The sequence below is a fragment of the Solanum pennellii genome, chromosome 6 (genome assembly GCF_001406875.1).
Source record: "Solanum pennellii chromosome 6, SPENNV200".
Classification (NCBI taxonomy): domain Eukaryota; kingdom Viridiplantae; phylum Streptophyta; class Magnoliopsida; order Solanales; family Solanaceae; genus Solanum; species Solanum pennellii.
In genome coordinates, this window is record NC_028642.1 from 46,815,783 (window position 1) to 46,834,942 (window position 19,160).

General features: G+C 28.3%; 1 protein-coding gene and 2 pseudogenes across 1 annotated transcript; 2 read left to right on the forward strand and 1 right to left on the reverse strand.

The window, feature by feature from the left end:
* The first annotated feature begins 8,615 nt into the window (after nt 1–8,615).
* LOC107022840 lies at nt 8,616–9,642 on the forward strand. Its single transcript, XM_015223421.2, has one exon. It carries the CDS (start codon nt 8,656–8,658, stop codon nt 9,349–9,351), a length of 696 nt encoding a protein of 231 aa, XP_015078907.1. The 5' UTR covers nt 8,616–8,655; the 3' UTR covers nt 9,352–9,642.
* A 132-nt stretch (nt 9,643–9,774) lies between these two features.
* On the forward strand, nt 9,775–11,336 carry LOC107022372 (annotated as a pseudogene).
* Nucleotides 11,337–12,512: 1,176 nt separating this feature from the next.
* On the reverse strand, nt 12,513–13,543 carry LOC107022373 (annotated as a pseudogene).
* Between the last annotated feature and the right edge of the window lie 5,617 nt (nt 13,544–19,160).

Sequence of the window (19,160 nt, forward strand, 5' to 3'; positions counted from 1 at the left end):
GCACATACAAAAGTGAATACTTAACTTTTAATCGAAAAGATAGTATTCTATCCGGTTTTATTTTAATACAAATACTTTCTTTGTTTAAAAAAAAATTATCTCATTTTTTTTAAATTTATTTTAAAAAGAATGATATTTTTTTTTCTGGTAATATTTTAATTTTGCTTTCCATATTTAAGGTTACAAGATCAAAGAGCAATTTTGTACATTTGATTTAACTTTAATTTAAGATCACACGATTTAAAAGTCTTCTTTATATTTTAAATTTCGCGCCAAATCAAATCAGATCATTTTTTGTAAAAAATTTTTGTAAAACAGATGGAATATTATCATAATAAAAGAAAATACTAAAATAAATATAACCTAAAAAAATTCAAAACAAAAAGTTATGTATTTTTTTTTTTAAACTATATTCTTGTAGTGGAAAGAAGTGTTTAATTTTAAAGAGCCATTTATGATCTATTAAATAAAGATAATTTATTAAGCTATACATTGTTTTTTAATGAACGAAATATTTGTTAAGTGAAACTTATTTTGAAGCGGTAAGTATTTCTTGCCATAATTTTATTAAAATTATTTAGTCCAAAATTTTATCATTTTATTAGAAAAATAATTACTTATTTTTTTATTCTTATTTTAATATTACATTTTGAGAGAGTAATATAATGAAAGTTTTCAATTAAATTGATTACGATCAAATTAAATATATAGTATAGTTTGTAAATATGACAATTACAGGTAAAGTGTAGGAATTGATGAAATCCTTTCAGAGTCTTTCATGATATTTGAGTAAGTATATTTATTTTTAATTAGTTAAAATGTGTAATTTTTAAATTTCTTTGCTTGAGAATATTAATAAATCTATCATATTTATCAACTGTTCCACTATTTTATACAATATAATTATTTATGTGTTATATTAAGTTTATGGTATTAATACTCTGCATTTTATGATAATATAGCTTATATAAAAATAATCCACAGGTAGTTAACACATTACTTATGTAATGGGATTAAAATCGATATTTTAAATTGGTATAATACATATATTGGACTTTAAACTTGACTTTAAATTTTAACTTTGACCTCCAACTTTCATAATGCACAAACAGACACTTTAAGTATCCAACTTTTAAATAAATAAACACATGTGTCCTAAATGATATAATACACGTAGAACACCACGTAGGATAAAAAATGACATGTACGACATGCGTGTCTATTTATTCAACTTTATACAAGTTTAAATGTCTATTAGTGCACATCCAAACTTGAAGGACATAAATATGATTTGAAGCCAAGTTAAAGAGCACATTTATGTATTATACCTTTTAAATTAATTAAAAGACAAAATATTTGATCGAATATTACAAGGATCAGAAATAAGAATATAATGCACAAATAATCGGGGAGCAAAAGTGAATTTATTCTTTACAGTATGTTAAAATTTTGAGAGTGGGAAAAATAGCTAGATATTTGTTAAGCTACGTTTAGATATAAAAAATATACATGGATAAGAAATAATGAGAGTCACCATATAGACATATATATGTTACTGTACTGTATAAACAAAATATAATTTAACAATAAAAAGGCATTATGATAAGGCGGTTTTGCGTTGGGTGACATTGATTTAATGGTTCACAAATTATAATGATATATCATGTGGATAATCTTACGTGAAGTAACGGACAACGTACCAATGTTTGAACTTGATGAAATTTGTATGCATGCAAATTTACGGAGTCCGAAGTTAAAAGGATAAAAAAAATTATTAAAATTTTAAAAAGATATATGAATTTTTTATTTTAACCAAAAGGGTAAAATCGCTCCTGACGAAGTGATTTTTTTATGACAAAATTGACATGTTAATTTTTTAAAAAAACACAAAAATCACTATTATGACAGCGATATCTCTGAAAAAAATTCTTTTTCCTTAAATCCAGCAGCGAATTGTCAAAAAAAAATTTTAACAAATGTTGCAGGGGCATACCAAACGTTGGACCAAAATGCCTGCCTTTATTAATTTTTTTAATTCAATTTTTTTTAAAAAAAAACGTTATACTCGTAGAGATATTAAAGAGCAAAATCACTCTATCAAAAGCGATTTTATCCCTTTGATTAAAAAAAATTAATATGTCCTTTTAAAAAAAAAAAATTCCCTTCTCGCTCCGGCATAAAAGTTGGATAAACACATTAACTATGTAACGTCAGGCTTATAATGTCTCAATAAACTAGATGAATTTTTAATTATGATTTTATATTGTCAGAATTAAATTAGGAGTTTTATTAAATATTCATCCAGTGAAAACATTTTAACAATTAATAACATTTAACCAAAATAATACTATTTTCATTTAAGAAATTATATGTACTTCATATACAACGCTTTTAAAGCTATTTTTTCCTAAATATGTAAACATTATTTTCAATGATAGTTACTATTCATTACAGTTACCAAATATTATGTATATAGCAAATGGGTGGATTAGATTTGGATCCCATTTAGGCTAATTGAAAATGGACGAAGTAAAAATAGATTGAATTACAATTCATCTACATAGATATAGATAAAAAAGAACTAGATAAGATAAGAATCTATGATCAATATAGAGGAACTTACATAAATTTCACTAGTTTAGATGTTAATTGCTTAGATATACTCTAGTTTGAAGTATTATGCATCTTATCCGATTTTGGTGCCTCCAGAAACGTCCAGATATATGTAACACAAATACATAGGTCAAATTTAGGCATAATTTGTTCTACATACATTGTGTCAAAGCGAATTCGCATGTATCTAGGATACATAGCAAATCTCGCTCTCCTTTCTCACCTCACTTCAATCTCACTCGCCATTCTTCGATTTGATATTCCAGATACATACAAATACATATATGTATTAGGATTTGTATCTGAATTCTGAGATATATATGAATCTCGCTTACCTCTCTCTCTATTTTTACGTATCTTGTAAAAAATACATGTATCGATACATAAAAAACTCTTAATTTGTGATAACACACCCAATATTTTGAAAGTAATAATAAGTAGTGAGGTATATCTAATTATATAGTTTTCTTAAAATGATTCTAACCTTTTTCAATGTCCTAGAGGAAAAAAAAAACTTTTAATCTATATATTAATTTGCATCAATCAAACTTTTAGCTCATTATTATCTGTCAAATTAGAGAATGCAACTTTTGCATTATCGTTATTGCTCCATACTTGCAGTTCAATTAAATCTTTTTTCTAAAAATAAAAATAAAATCCATATCAGCTTAACGAATCTGAATTGTCATATCGAATCCCCATGTGTAAGACAAACAATCCCTTAGAAAAAAACAGTGATTCGACAAAGTAATAAAATTAGTGATGATAAAATTGACTCATAAATTTATAATCGATTCAATCCATTTAAGTTTGACCTGATTTTTTACCCTTCTATTGATCATCTTATCCCATCAAAGTTTTGGATAATATCTAGCCTAAATTCATTCATCAAAAAATTTGTCAAAATAATTTTTAAAAACACTTTTTCTTTTTGTTTTATAAAGTCATAATATCAAAAATTTATAATTTTATTAGATACTAAAATTTATAAAAGAACAAATAAAGCAATTAAAACTAAACAAGAATTGGGCAGGTTGGGTTTCGACCAACATTGAGTCCAACTCATTTCAATCCAAGTAAAAACTTTTGGACAAATTATTTATTAACCCAGCTCATTTTGATTCATTCAAATTCAACTCAATTCATATATTTATCACCCGTTTAAAAAAAAAAAATTGTTGTAGATACATACATTAGCATCAGCATGTATTCATATAGAACTGAAACAAAAAAATAATCAAACTTTACTTATCAATGCAAGTTAAGTCTAGGCCTCGTGTAAGATAAATTAGAACTTAGGGTTTCAAACAAAACAAAAGTCTAAAGCAAAATTCTAATTAGAGGCTTAAAATTTAAATTAATATTATCTGTATTTACTTATTTTTCTAAATTCTTTCAGGTAAATTATTACTTAATACTATCTTTTTATAAGAGATTTTTTCAAATACGTTTTTTTTAAAAAATTATTATTATTAGATTGGATTTTATTAATTCAACATTGAAAAATATCATTTTATTGTGACAATTATTATATGAATTGTTAACATAATTCTATAAGTAATACTCCCTCTATTCAATTTAAGTGACACATTTCGAACTTCGACATTCAAACAAGTTTATCTTTGACCCTAAATTTTTCATGTATCTTTTAAATATCTTGAATTACAAATTATTGTGAATTAGATTACTTTTAGTAGTATAAATTTCATTTTAAAAACTTTGAAGATTCCATGAGCAAATTTTCGGACAAACTTAAATTGTTTGATTTTTAAAAATAAAATGTATCACATAAATTGGGACAAAAGAAGTGAGTCGATAAACTTTAAAATAAAGATAAGAGTTACACTCATAGAATATGATATAAAAAGTTGATAATACCCGACTCTATTATGAAAATTTATGAAGTAATAGAAAAAGAATTTGTCATTCACTTTATTCAACACTTTTCGACGATTTGAGTCATGTTTTTGACAGAGTATTACTCTAACTATCAAAAATTTGAAGATAGAGAATGCAAAAGGAATTAAAAGCATAAATAATGTGAGTGTTTGCGACAAGAGTCGGCCTGAATACAACCTCTAATGCTAAGGGTACATTATGATTTATGAGTCTAATGCTAAGGGTACATTATGAGTCGATGGTGAAAGTATTGTTTGAGGGATTTGTTTTATGATCAAAATTAAGCTTTTGGAAATTTAAATTTCAATTGTATTTGGCATTAGTATATTTTGGATACTGAATTTTCTTTAAGATCAAATTTAAGCTTCAATAAATACAAATTAAATTGTGTTTTATCTCTATTATACTTAATGAATTCTCATACACATTAAACTCTTCAAGATCTTCCCTTTTTCTATCATAAACGTGCATTTTTAACAAAATTGAGAATGAAATGCAGTAGTATTGTTTGAACAATAACGGTAAATTATCAATAACTTTTTCCATCTCGCTATGAAATAGCAAACTATTAATTCAAATTAAATAATATAGCCATAGTTTTTGATTTGTATAATTCGCTGGAAACATTCAGTTTTACACAAATTATTCAGTTTAGTGTAAATTCATTTATACATTGTAATTTGTACACTAAGATCAGTATTTGTTTAATTATAAATGTATAGGACAAAAATATATATATTTGCATTTGTTTTTGTTTATACACTTTTCTCTCGTTTTATACAAACACAAACACATTTTATACCAAAATGTATAAATTGACTACTTGTATACTGAAAATGACTAATTGTATATCAAATCAAATTGCAAAACGGAAATATTTGTTGCGAATAATCAAAATTAACTATGGCTATATTATTTAATTTGAATTAATAGTTTGCTATTTCATACATTTTTTTTCAAATAAAAAATGGGTTGGGTATTGAATTGTTTAAGTTTACTTTGGACTTAAATGAGCTAAAAATTTGGGTCGAATCATGAACCGCGCAATTTGATCCGCTTAATATCAATAATTTTAATATATTGTTATTTACCCTTTATAACAACAAATTGAATTTCAACTCTTCTTTTAAAAGAAAAAAGTTACAAGTGGGTAGATACATCCTAAATATAATAGATAGAAATTCGTACTTTAAGTAGAAAAATACATTCTATCAATGCAAATAAAAAATCATAAAATGGATTGAAATTGAAATTAAAATTGAATTTAATTAAAAATTCTCTTACAATTAATTGAGATAAACCCAATTAAAATTATCGTGAATCTAACCCTTCAGAGCGAATTAGGCAAAATATCTGCAATTAGGCTCATTTTGACACTCATTAATAACTTCCATAAATAATAATCAGATATTAAGTGCAACCATTATGTGCAAGATACTTTGTAACATTAAAAAAAAATACAAGTAACATTCGTTATAACACCTATACAAATAAAAATACTAATCTATAGGATTATCACCCTAGTTATGCTCATTAGCTGTATTGGTTAATACAGGAATACTTCAAAATACAAATCTTAATGCCAGCTTTTTTCATGATATCTAACACATTGTGACTGGCTAAAGGATAATTAATTACCTCAGAAAAATATTTACTCATCATAGTTGATGTAAAGATAAAATGATTCTACCTATGGCATGAGGGCTGGATAGTTCGAATCGAAGTCATAATCGAACATAATACTTACTTGATAAACTTTGATTAAGAAATAAAGTTACGTATTTGCTATCAGGTATAGCTTTTGACATAATAATAAACGCTTAATTCTATAAATTTAAAATATATTTAAAATATGTATCACATGAATTACGATATAAAAAATAATTAGTTATAATTAGGAAGTCCCTTTAAAGTGAGTTTAGGAAGAGCCAAGATCTGCATGTTCTGTTTAATTTTGTTGGGAAGTGAACAATCACATGGTTTGAAAATTAGGCTCATGTGCCCACATGCCTATAACTTCTCCAATGTCATTATGAACTCTCTGCTAGGTTATGTAGGGCCAAATTGCTAAAATATTTGTTAATTTACTCACTAATTAATTGACACTACTAATTAACTACTGCATCTTTTTTTTAATAACTAATTGTTATATTCGAGCTAATTATTCATGCAGATTTGGACTATTCTATTGAGTTCGAATTAATATAAATATCAAATAACTTTATTAGCAACGTCTACACATTTTCTTTTCCAATGTAACTCACTATTTTAAATCATGATCTCTAAAAATTTGCTTATATGCATTATTGACTTCTAACTGACCTCACTTTGTGTTTGACAACTCTAACTATTTTCTTTGTTTAATTTACGTTACAAATTTTAGATTTTAAGATTTAAATATCTATTTTTTATCGTAATTCTTTGTATATTTTTAGATATTTTAAATTATCAATTATTATGATTTATAATGCTTTTTACGTAGCTACAAATATGTTGATTTCAAGATTCAAACATCTATCTTTCACCATAATTTTTTCGTTAAATATTTGAAATTGTCAATTATTGTGTCTTATAATACTTAAATTTTTACGTAGTTACAAATATATAAATCTCATTTTAAATAATTTAAAGATTCAATGAGTGAATTCTTGGTCAAACTTAAACTGTTTAACTCTTGCAAAATAAAATATGTCATATAAATTGAGATAGATGGAGTGTTTTTTTTTTATGGTCTGCTAGATAGGCTATAGAGTTGAGAGATCCAAAAAACTTCAAGGAGACAGCGAAAGTCCAAAGAAGAAAAAAAATAATCAAATTCTAAGGAAGTTTTTTGTTCAAGAATTGTTTTATTGTCTTCTATGCTTATATTATAAAATAATGTACAAATTGAATCCTTTTAAAGACAATAATAAGATTCCATGTTTACTATTAGAAAAAGCTCTCTTTACGTACCAAAGTTGTCCATGCATGTGCCTTTCCCATATTTTTTTTTAAAAAAGACAGCAAATAGCTCATTTGTTTCTATTTCACCAGACCACTTAGTTTAAATATATATATTCTCACCGTCCAAATATTTACTATTAGCATATACTAAAGAACCGTTAAAAAGAGTTCAAAAATTCAATAAAACACTACGATGCCCCAGAGATGGGGAGCAAGGATTTAGGGCGCAATTGATACGAACGAAAATGTTTTCTAAAAAAATAAATAACTTTCTTTTATGTGTATGATACATGTAAAAGAAATATTATTATAAAATATTTTGCATATAATTTAGATAATATTACGCAAGATAGAGATTGGTATGGATGGGGCGGTGATGGGATGTGGTGGTGGAATGTCTCATCGTCGAAAAATTACGTTGTATATAGTGGTTAAATTTTAGTTTTATTGATATAAATATATAAATTAACGCCTTTTAAAACAAGTTGAAGGTTTAATCTATTGATTAGGACTTACAAACACTATATAAGGTCGTGTGTACACGTTCTACTAGCTTATTTATAATTTTATAACTATTGATATCCCTTTCCGCCACTGATGGGATGAGGTTAGGATATAGAGGTAGTATAATTTGTTTTCTCTACTTTTACTGTAAAAAAAACAACAACTCATATTCCTATTTTAATAAACTTTAAAAAAAAAAAATATATTTTCTAAGTATTTTAATCAATTGAATATATAAAAAATTAAAAAGTATCTTAATAGAGAACACACCTATATAGATTGTTTATTAATTAAGGAATATCTCAGAATTAATTCATACTCTATTTAATTGATAATATTACTAGTATATCTAAAACGAAATTCATACTTCAAAACTTTGGTGTTATCTTGTCCTATTTGAAATGTGAGACAAGTTTAATCTCAAAAAAAAATTATTGGCAAACAAGAAATACTCCAATGGATTCTAAAGTTAAGGAAGTAACATGAAATAGTAATAGTAAATTTTACTTTTATATATATTTAATGATTTTCTTATAAAAATACAATTCTAAATTAAAATTATTGAGTTCGACCAAACTCGTACATTTATTTACCTTTAAGCTCCACCTTCCTCCCCCTTATAAAGCAGAACTATTCTTGTTCTTACCTTTAGCCTACTCCATTTTTTCTTCTTCTTTTACTCATACAACTGAAAAAATGATGTCTTTAGAAACTGCATCTACATCTGTTGATCCGAATTCGGGTCCTCGAATTTCCTTCTCCTCAGAATTTCTTGACGAGAAAAACTTCATATCCATTTGTCCAAATTCTCAACCAGAGAAAAAGCGCGAAAAAGAGCTTAATGCAGCAGAATTTGAGTTCTTATCCAGCAATTTCACAACCGGAAACATGACAACAGCCGATGAGTTAATTTTCGAAGGCAAATTACTTCCCTATTGGCAAATCCACCACGCTGAAAAACTCAACAAGATTAGTCTCAAAACAGAGCATGTCGAGGAACAAGTGAATGAAAAACAGGGGAATAGTAAAGAAGAACAGAGCAGGCCAGTAAATTGGTTTATTGATGAAGATCCATCTCCTAGACCACCAACATGCACTGTATTATGGAAAGAGTTACTCAGATTGAAAAAACAAAAACAGAGGCCTTCCTCATTATCACCTTCATCTTCATCTTCATCATCCTCATCTTCTTCGAGCGCTAATTCTGAAATTTCGCACACAGATGAAAGCAGAGAGAAACATGTAGTGGACAAGATTAAGAAAAGATTGGAGAGATCTAAATCAGCAACAATAAGAGTAAGGCCTTTGATTAATGTTCCAATTTGCAGACAGGGGAAAAACAGTGCAATACCACCTATTTTTCCTATTAAGAAAGGAAGAGTAGAGAGATAATCAGAGAAGACATTAAAGGTTATCATCAAATTTGTATAGATGTTCTATACTGTTTCCTTTTAAGAATTTCAAAATTTATTTCATTTGGATTTAGATTAATGTTCCTTCTAAGGATATTATGATTGTTTTTTCATTTCTTGTAATGTATTAAAAACTTATTCCATTGTAATCCCACATTTTTAGCTTTTCAATTGTTTTTTTAATTACATGGGAAATCGGAGGTAAGGAAAGGAGATTACAGAATGAAGAATGGAATCCTTATCAAAGAGACGAAAGTTCAGAGAGAGTAAATCAACTGAGCTACTGAGATCTCAATATTTTTTATTTCAAAACAAGAAAAAGTGAACCATATAGTTGTTTTGAGTTCATTATGAACCTTATGTCTAGTTCACTTTCATTATAAATTTTTTCCCTGTGGGGATATAACAAAGAAAACCTGCATACAATTGAGTTACAATAACTAAAAAATTCAGTTCAAATAAGTTTCATGGTGAATTACAGTAAAATACATTTTGAGAACAAACAGTTGGGCTTAACGTTTCCAATTAAGTTTTCGCAACCAGCTCTCATCGTCATAGTAAACACTATATTGCCTCCAGCTAAAATCACCACCCATTGGAGTCTTTTGAGTGTATAATCAACAGACACGACGATGTCATTTGATATTTAGAGAAGGATGGAAATAAGTGCAGTTATCGTAGGCAGATCCAAGGCAAAGTCCTTTGATCAGCGGTCTATCCTTTAAAAGATAGAAGCTGAGAGAGTTCGTGAGGTGAGATTGTTGGGTCAACAAACTAATCAATCTAATAGAAATTTCAAATTCAAATTATTCCTAAATAGAAGCCAATGTTTGAGTCATTGAGGGATGACAGAACGTAGTAGGTATTGACATTTACTGCATCTTACAAATGCTCAACTCCACCAAGGTTCCTCAAATTTCACTTTAGAAAATTTCATTCAATGTATTATTGTTGTAACTTATAACACTATAATCACGACTGGCATTTTTCTATCGAGTCGTCTCTCAGTAAATCATGAATTCCGACGATAATGAGGTGCTAATTGATCTTTCTCCGATCATCCGCGTCTACAAAAACGGCCATGTTGAACGTATTCTCCGTTCACCTCACGTTCCTCCGTCAGCGGAATATTCCACCACAGGCGACATCACCATTTCATCAAACCTCAAAAGCCAGAATCTTTCTCCCAAAGCTCTCAAATTATCAAAAGCTCCCAATCGTTGTGTATTTTCACGGCGGCGGGTTTTATGTTGGGTCGACTTTCTCTTTCCTCTCCCAACGTGTACCTGAACCTCTTAAGCTCTGAATCTACTGCTATTATCCTCTCTGTAGAATCTTCCTTTTTCTGAAATTTACGAAGATTCTTGGAAAGCCCTTCAATTGGTTGCCTCTCATTCTCATGAAAACCCCAAAATGGAAAAAGAACCATGGTTAATCAACCATGGAGATTTTGATAAAATCTTCATCGGCGGCGACAGTGCCGGAGGAAACATAGCTAATAATGTAGTTGTTAGAGCTGGGATTGAGGGATTGAACGGTGAAGTTAAAATCTTGGGTATGATTCTTTCGGTCCCATATTTTTTATCGTCAAGCGAAAACAGGGGAGATTGTTTGTTCAGTAAAATTTGGGGGTTTGTAAATCCATCAGCTGAGAATGGAATTGATGATCCAAGGATTAAAAAACCTTCAAAATTAGCAAAGTTGGGTTGTTTGAAGATTTTGGTGTGTATAGCAGAGAAAGATGAGCTGAGAAATTTGGGGATTTGTTATGCACAAGCTATGGAGAAAAGTGGGAAATTAGCAGAGGTGATTGATGTTGAAGGAGAAGGACATTGTTTTCAGATTTTGAATTCTGAAAGTGACAAAGCCAAAAATGTGATTAGTTGTATTGCTAATTTCATCAAAGTGTGTTTATGTATTGAGGAGAAATTAAATGTAATAATATCTCCATTCGCCATATTATGATCGGACAATAGAACAGATATGATCAAACTCGATGGGCGAGACATATGGTTCCTTCAATCAAAAGAAACTTTCATGTTTAGGATTAGTGTCAACTCATAGTCAGAGTTTTTTATGTGTACTTAACATTCACTCTTTCTAGTCGAGTGATTTAGAAAGAAAAAAAAGGAGTTATATCGAAGAGAATAACGCAAAAGCACGGGCTATAGAAGCAATTGTTTCCAACACCTCATTTTTTTAATTTCAACTTCGATTCTCGATTTTTTTACCTGGAGCTCAGTTGTACGTACAACTTGATTAGGCAAAATCCTTGAGCAACTTGGTAATTCTTAGAGATCTAGCTTTGTCGACCTAGATTTGAGCTACAACAAGTTGTTGTTATCATGTTGCTAGTACTTTGGATCTCTCCCATACTTTGTTACCCCAAATTAAATTGGACTAAACAACTATTTATTGGGAATTGATAGATTTCTTTTGGGTAAATCTAAGACTTTTTAAGTGAATCCAAACACTTTTGCTTTAGTATAATTAGATTCATCAATTCTCGTGTATCTTGTTCATGACATATATCGTTGAGGCTCCTTAGTCACGTGTAATTTTTTAGCTTGTTAGCTTGGGGTAAACTCCTCCGGCCACTATATTGTTGAACAACCTGTAAATATATGAACATTAAGTTGGACCTAACTCAACCCAAAAAACTAGCACAAGTAGGAGCACTGTTCGAGATCAAAATCAAGTACCACTTAGCCCACTGATATGAGACTCCAGCATGATCATGATTAAATGAAGGATTTATACACTCTTGTTTCAATTCAGTATGTATTATTCGGTAAACAATATGCGTCACTTTTTAAACTATAAAATATCCGCTCGAAATAGCAAAGTTACAAGATATATTTGCCTCTTTTCTCCTCTCTTAAATAGCAAAGTACAATTGAACTGAAAGGTGACAAAGGAGATTTCTAAACTCAACACCAACTAAATAATTCCACACATTATGAACTTGAAAAGATTACAATATAATGCACCTACGTAATACAATAAGACAAAGTAGCTCAATAACACAAAATTCACGACATTTAAAATTATAATTTTCAAACAATCTGAAACGGAAGATAATTAAATGGCTAGCTAGTTGCAATATGTTGCAAATAACATTTTTTTTTTTATTTCTACTAATCACTTGTTGTGAATAAAAGAAGCATAATGCATCATCATATCTTTAGCTTTTTCACAATCAGGTTTATATATTTGAAACGAATGACCAACTTCTTCAAGTTCAATAACCTTGAGTTCTCCTTTCCATCCACTTTTCTTCACACCTTCAACAAATCGAATCAACGTTTCTCTAGCAATATACTCATCTCTCTCCGCGATACAAACCAAAAGTCTCGAGCAACCCAACACCGACAAACTAGGTGCATTTTTAGCTAGTGGATTAATCATTGGACTATCAATAGCAAATAATCCTTGTTCTAATGATGGACAAATGTTTATCCAAATCTTATAAGGTATACCCTCTTGATCGATATTTTCGATCAAGAAGTATGGAAAAGCAAGAATTGAACCACATATCCCCACACCACAATTTAAACTTTCTTTACCTGCTCTCATTGTCATAGTAAAAATTATATTACCACCAGCACTGTCTCCGACTAAGAAGAGTTTATCAAAATCACCATTGGTTTTTAACCACGGGTCATAATTGGTAAAAGTACTGGTTATAACAGAGTCGTCTTTGTTAGCATGAGAAGTGACCCATTGAAGTGCGGTCCAACCATCATTATAGATCGTTGACACGTCATTCTCTGGGGCTAACCTATAGTTTACGGATATGATAATGGTGTTCAACTGTGAAGCTAAGAGATTTACGTAACGATGAGTCCAATTGGTAAAGGGGGATTCGATAACTAGTCCTCCACCGTGGTAATAGACTAATATGGGGAGCTTTTGGTTGGGAGTAGTAGTGTTTTTTGGAAGATAGAGCCTAGCAGAGACGTCAGGCGAGATGGTAATGTCTTTAGAGGAAACGTTATCAGATGTCTGTGATGGTGGGAGATAGTATGTACCACGTACGTCATAAAACGTTCAACACGACCGTCGTCGTAGACTCGAAAGAAAGGATATACATCTTTAACAACATCATTGTTTTCCAGGATGACCAAATAATTAGTGTTGAAGAGACTTATGAGAATTTTGATGTCAAACATTGAAGTCACCCTTTGGGATTTTATAGCTAGAGATATTTTTTAAAGTACATTATTGCTTGTTTTAGTAATTCGAATCTTTTTTTTTTCTCTAGTTGTTTATAGTTTTTTGTTTTTGTTTTGTAGTTATCGGAGATCCAGAAAGATTATTATTTTTTATTTAAATTGTAAAAGAGTAAAAGATTTTTATTTTCTCGAAAATAAAATGAAAAAGTATTACTCAAAAATCTAATTAGTAGCTTATATGTATTAGAAATGGTTTTAAAATGTTTTTCATTCACTATTGAATATTGATTGAATCAAATTTGCTTTTGGGTCAAAATTTATTTAGCATATTTAACATACTTCCATTTATTAGATTAAAATGTCCTTAACCTATTAAAATGATTCGAATTTTCCCTTCTTGAATGATTTTTAGTAGGTTAAGAAATATTTTTGATCTTATAGATGGGAGAGAGATATTTTTTATTTTGAATAATTTATAATATGTGAAAAGCATTTTTGATACTATTTCCCCCCAAAGACTGTCATATATTAATTCATTCTGAATATAGTATGTCCAAAGGAAAGTTCTGCATCGTTTACAGTCCAAGTTGTGAATAGTATTCCCAAGAAAATTCAGACAACAAGGAAATTGAGAACTTAGCGACGTTGTGAGCTATAACCTTAAATTTTCAAGGAATACGTACAAACATGATATGCTCTAGAGATGCAGACATATTACAAATATACTCATAAACTATATCTATGTCCCATATAGACTTCACGATTTTCTTCAATACATCTACAACACCTTTCGCATCAGAGAAGACATAGAACTTCCTCCATCAATGATGTGTCGCTTTCTCCACAAATTTTCTTATTGCACACGCTTCAGCAATCATAGACTTCTCAACTAATTGGATCGGGGATCCATGAGCATGAAGCAAAACACCTTTGCTAAGCATAGACCAAACCAACGCTTGCCTTTTTTGATTTAACCTGTAACTCTGCATCAACAAATAAACATATCCTATCTTCAAAAAATTCTTACTTGGTAGCCAGAAATCTCGTTAAGATTTTTATTTGAAAAATTTGCAAGCACTATATCAAGATATACATTATATTTATAAGATAAAGTTTTCGTCACTATGTCTGAAGGGTTAGTTAATTCGTATTAGAACTCCAAGAATTCCTAGACTTCCAAATATGTCACATAATCATTACTATCAAATTCAAAACATGGAGACTTTTTTTTTTTAGTATTAGTCTTTTCCTTCCACCACAAAGAAAAGTCAGTAACATTGGCAAGATCATTTATAAATTTCATGATAAGAAAGTAATCGCAGCACTCTTTGAGAGAGAAGTTTAGAAAAGAGAAGAGAGAATTGTATTAAATGAATTTGTGTTACATTGAACGCGGACATATTGCTCTATTTATATTAATCACACACAACTGACTCTTATAACTAACTATACGACAACTCATTAATTTTAACAAACTCAGATTATTAGCTAACTAACAAATTTATATAGTCGTCAGCTAACTGATCAACCATATAGATTGTCTTAATCATTTTCATATATCCAACATTTTCCAAGAATTCAATAGCTTAAATAATAAGGATATATTTGATCCTGTAGATAGATATTGGAAAAATTTTAAATACGTAAACAACACTTCAATCATTTCTAAAATAATAAAAAATAAGAAATTATTATCCATCGAATATTATTGGCCTGCTTATCAAGACACCGGAGGGATGATATTGGAATTTGTGCCGGGGATCTACGCATTATGCCTAATGAATGAATTTTATTATTCCCATTAGGTTTAGTTGTTTTAGTCTTATTTTTTGTTTTTCTAACTTTTTTAAAAAGATATTTTTTATTTTTATTTTAATTTTTCGTCCGATATGTTTAAAAGATTGAAGGATAAAAAAGCATATTGCACTCTATTAGCAAATGAATAATTAGCGATGAAATTTCTTTTTATAAATAAATAACAAAATTTTTTTATGTTAATCTTATTTAACACTGAATTATTTAAAAAAAATTTATATTGCACTCTATTAGCAAATAAATAATAAGCGATGGAAAATCTTTTATAGATAAACAATAAAAGATTCATGCTAATTTCATATTTTCTTGTAGTGTTGATACATTACACATTTTCTTAATTTAATATCATAACATTTAATTTATTTTTACTTTCTTATATTTTAAATTAAATTAAAATCAAAAAAAATAAATTAAAACCGTAGAAAGTAACATAAATCAATCAGAAATTGAGAGGACACCTATCCATTTTAATACATAAATACATGAATCATGATAGTAATAAAAATATGGGGTTACTTTGTTGTTTTCCTTCAATTCCAAAGTTTTATTTATTTATTTATATATAATCCATGAATTATTGCATTTGGTGAAACCATTATATTTATATTTTAATCAAAACTAGATTGGCGTACAGTTGATCATGTGTATAACGTGAAATACTAGTTTATTGATGAGAGGATAATTCTCCATTTTATGTCGAGCATTTTAATTCAATTTAATAAATAAAATAATTTAATTTAATTATATTAGATTTTAAATATAATCGATATTAGGGTCTTTCTATTTCTAATCTCTATGAGGTAATGATAACATTTGCATACACTTTATCATGTTCTAATCCCACTTGTGATATTCCACTTAATATATTTATTGTTATTGTAAACTTTTGAATGATAAATTCAATGATTTAGAAAATATATTTTTAAAATGAGTATAATTAATAATAAAGATACAAGAACTAAATAATAAAATATTTATTGATTTTTAATATTAAACGAGCATCAATATTTAGTATAACCAACTTTCAATAAATAAAATTGAACTAAGGAAATAATAATCTTAACATATAGCAAAATTATATAATTGGAGACATTTTAACAAATTTGGCATCGCGTCTTAAGCATAATCTGTAAACTTCTTATATATAAAACTTACCTTACTATATATAGCTTTGGCCAAAATAGTTGTTATGATATCACATTTTATGGAGGATATTTTACCCCCTGAACAATTTTATAGTTTATTTTTTATCCCTTAACTATTTAATAGTGTATTTTAAAGATATATATGTGCCCACGTGGACACATTACTATTTACAATTATGCAGTATTTTTTATATCCACGTGGACACATATATACCTTTAAAATACAATTTAAATATTGCATGGGGTAAAAGGTCCATTTCAAAGCTTGGTATCGTAACAACAATTTTGATCAAAGTTCGAATATATTTCAGATTCTTTTTAAAATTCTTATTTTGTAATAGTGCAATTGTATCAGAGTACTTCTTAACTGAAGCGAGTAATTAACGTAATAATGTGATCACTTATATTACTTAATAAAATTTACTATTAATTTATTGAGGAATTATAAACAAGATTTCAGTAACCATCTATCTAAAAAGAATAATTCAAAAAACATTGACGATTTTTATTTATTCCATTGCCTTCATTTTCATTTTGTTTATTGGGGGTGGAGATTGAAGTACCAAAGTTAATCTATTGTTGTGGTGTATCAACTATTCAAGTTCTAATACGATATTTCATGATCTGAACACAGAGAACAATTACATAATGTAATTGATGATATCTTAATATCTTTCCGATAGATGATGTATCTTGATATCTTTTCAATGTGTTACATAATAATCTACGCTTGATATATTATATAATGATACATTTTTGATACATGATGTATCATGATACCTTTTTAATACATTTACATGATGATAGATTTCCGATACATGATGCATCATGATATCTTTTCGATACATGATATATCATGATATCTTTTCGATACATTACATAATGATATATTTTGGCCAAATACATAAACAAATTCCTAAACTTGTTGAGTTTTTTCTCTCACGTACCTCAACTACGTCATTTTTCAATTGAATCATTGAGTCACCCATAATTTGTTTCTTTAAAACATTGTTGATTGATTTTGATCAACTTTTCTATTGTAAATGTCTTCAATTGTGTTCGAGTTGTAGTAATTTTGATTGAAGGAATGAAGACAAACCGTGTTAGTCTCATTTGTTTTCTAATGTGTTCAAATGACTGAAGTAAAACACAATTATTCTCAAACATATTCACTATCAATTGGACTAATGATTTGTGGAACAACATATGTATCCTCTATCAATACCCCTCACAAATCTGGTTTCACATCAGACAACGGTGTTTGTTTAAACGGAACAAATTATGGGGGTTCAATGATTCAATAGGAAAATGACGTAGTTAAGGTACCTGATGGAAAAAACCCAACAAGTTTAGGGATCTGCTTATGTATTTGGCCATATATTTTTTATACATTATATATGATACATTTTTTTTACATTTCCGCAAGATGATGTATCATATTATCTTTTCGATACATCATATAATGATACCTTTCTGATATATGATGTATCATGATATGTTTCTGATATATTACATAATGATACCTTTCTGATATGATGTATCTGATGTCTTTTCAATATACGATGCATCATGATATATCGTATGCGTTAAAATAATTACATACCTCTTTGATACTTTATGTTTTTGGACGACTTCCCTTCAGTAACCGTCATGCCATAAAAAGAAGAAATGCAAAGATATACTTATCATTAATTAAAATATTTGCCTAATATGAATAACCACAAAAGTGTAAATTTAGAAAAATTTCTAATTTAAATTTGAAAAGACATGCTAAATTGGTTGAGTCACGAGGCGTAAGAGAAATACAAATAATATATATTATAAATGAGAGAAAGAAAAACAAAAAATTAGTCAGATATAATTTTTAATCATGCGTGAAATAAGAGACTGAGTATAACTGCATAAATTTGCTAATAAAATAGCACTATAAACTTTGTTAGATAATTATTTTAGAGTAGAATTTTAAAAAGTAAATATAAGATTTATTGGTTGTTCTATCATTATTTTATTTTCTCCTATTTTGTGAAAGGGTCCATACATGCAAGAGGCTATGGATACTTGAATGGCCCAATTTACAAATTGGGCTTTGACTTGCCTAAGTCTCATAGGCTCCTTCCGCGCCACTTCATATCACCTCTTATTATATTTAACTAAATTATATATAAATGTTTTTACTTAGGACAAAAAATTTGAAATATATCTAAACTTAACTGAAATTACTATAACAATAAATTTTAGAATGACCTTTTATACCCCTCTACATTAGGGGTACGCATTATTCGGATTAAATTGAATAATCAAACAAAATCAAATTGAATTTTTATTTGCATTGACTTTTTGGTTTTCGGATTGATTTTGAATTAGTAAATTACTTTATTTGGTTTTTTGATTTGATTTCAGATTTAAAAAATAAAACCAAAAAAATAGAAATAATCCGAATTATATATATGTGTATATATATATATCTTTAAATAGTATAGGGGTAAAAGGTCCTCCATAAAATTTGATATCATAAAATTAATTTCTGCCAAAATTAAAGTATTTTTCAAACTCTTTCCTTTTTACTTACGTATCAAACATGATAAATAATCCAGTGATATTTTCAGATTAAAAAATATTTGGCTTCGTAGAAAACATACCCAAAGGTTGTGCAA

Excerpts from the sequence above, each read along its gene's own strand:
- LOC107022840 (XM_015223421.2), top strand. The coding sequence starts at position 8,656 with ATGATGTCTTTAGAAACTGCATCTACATCTGTTGATCCGAATTCGGGT.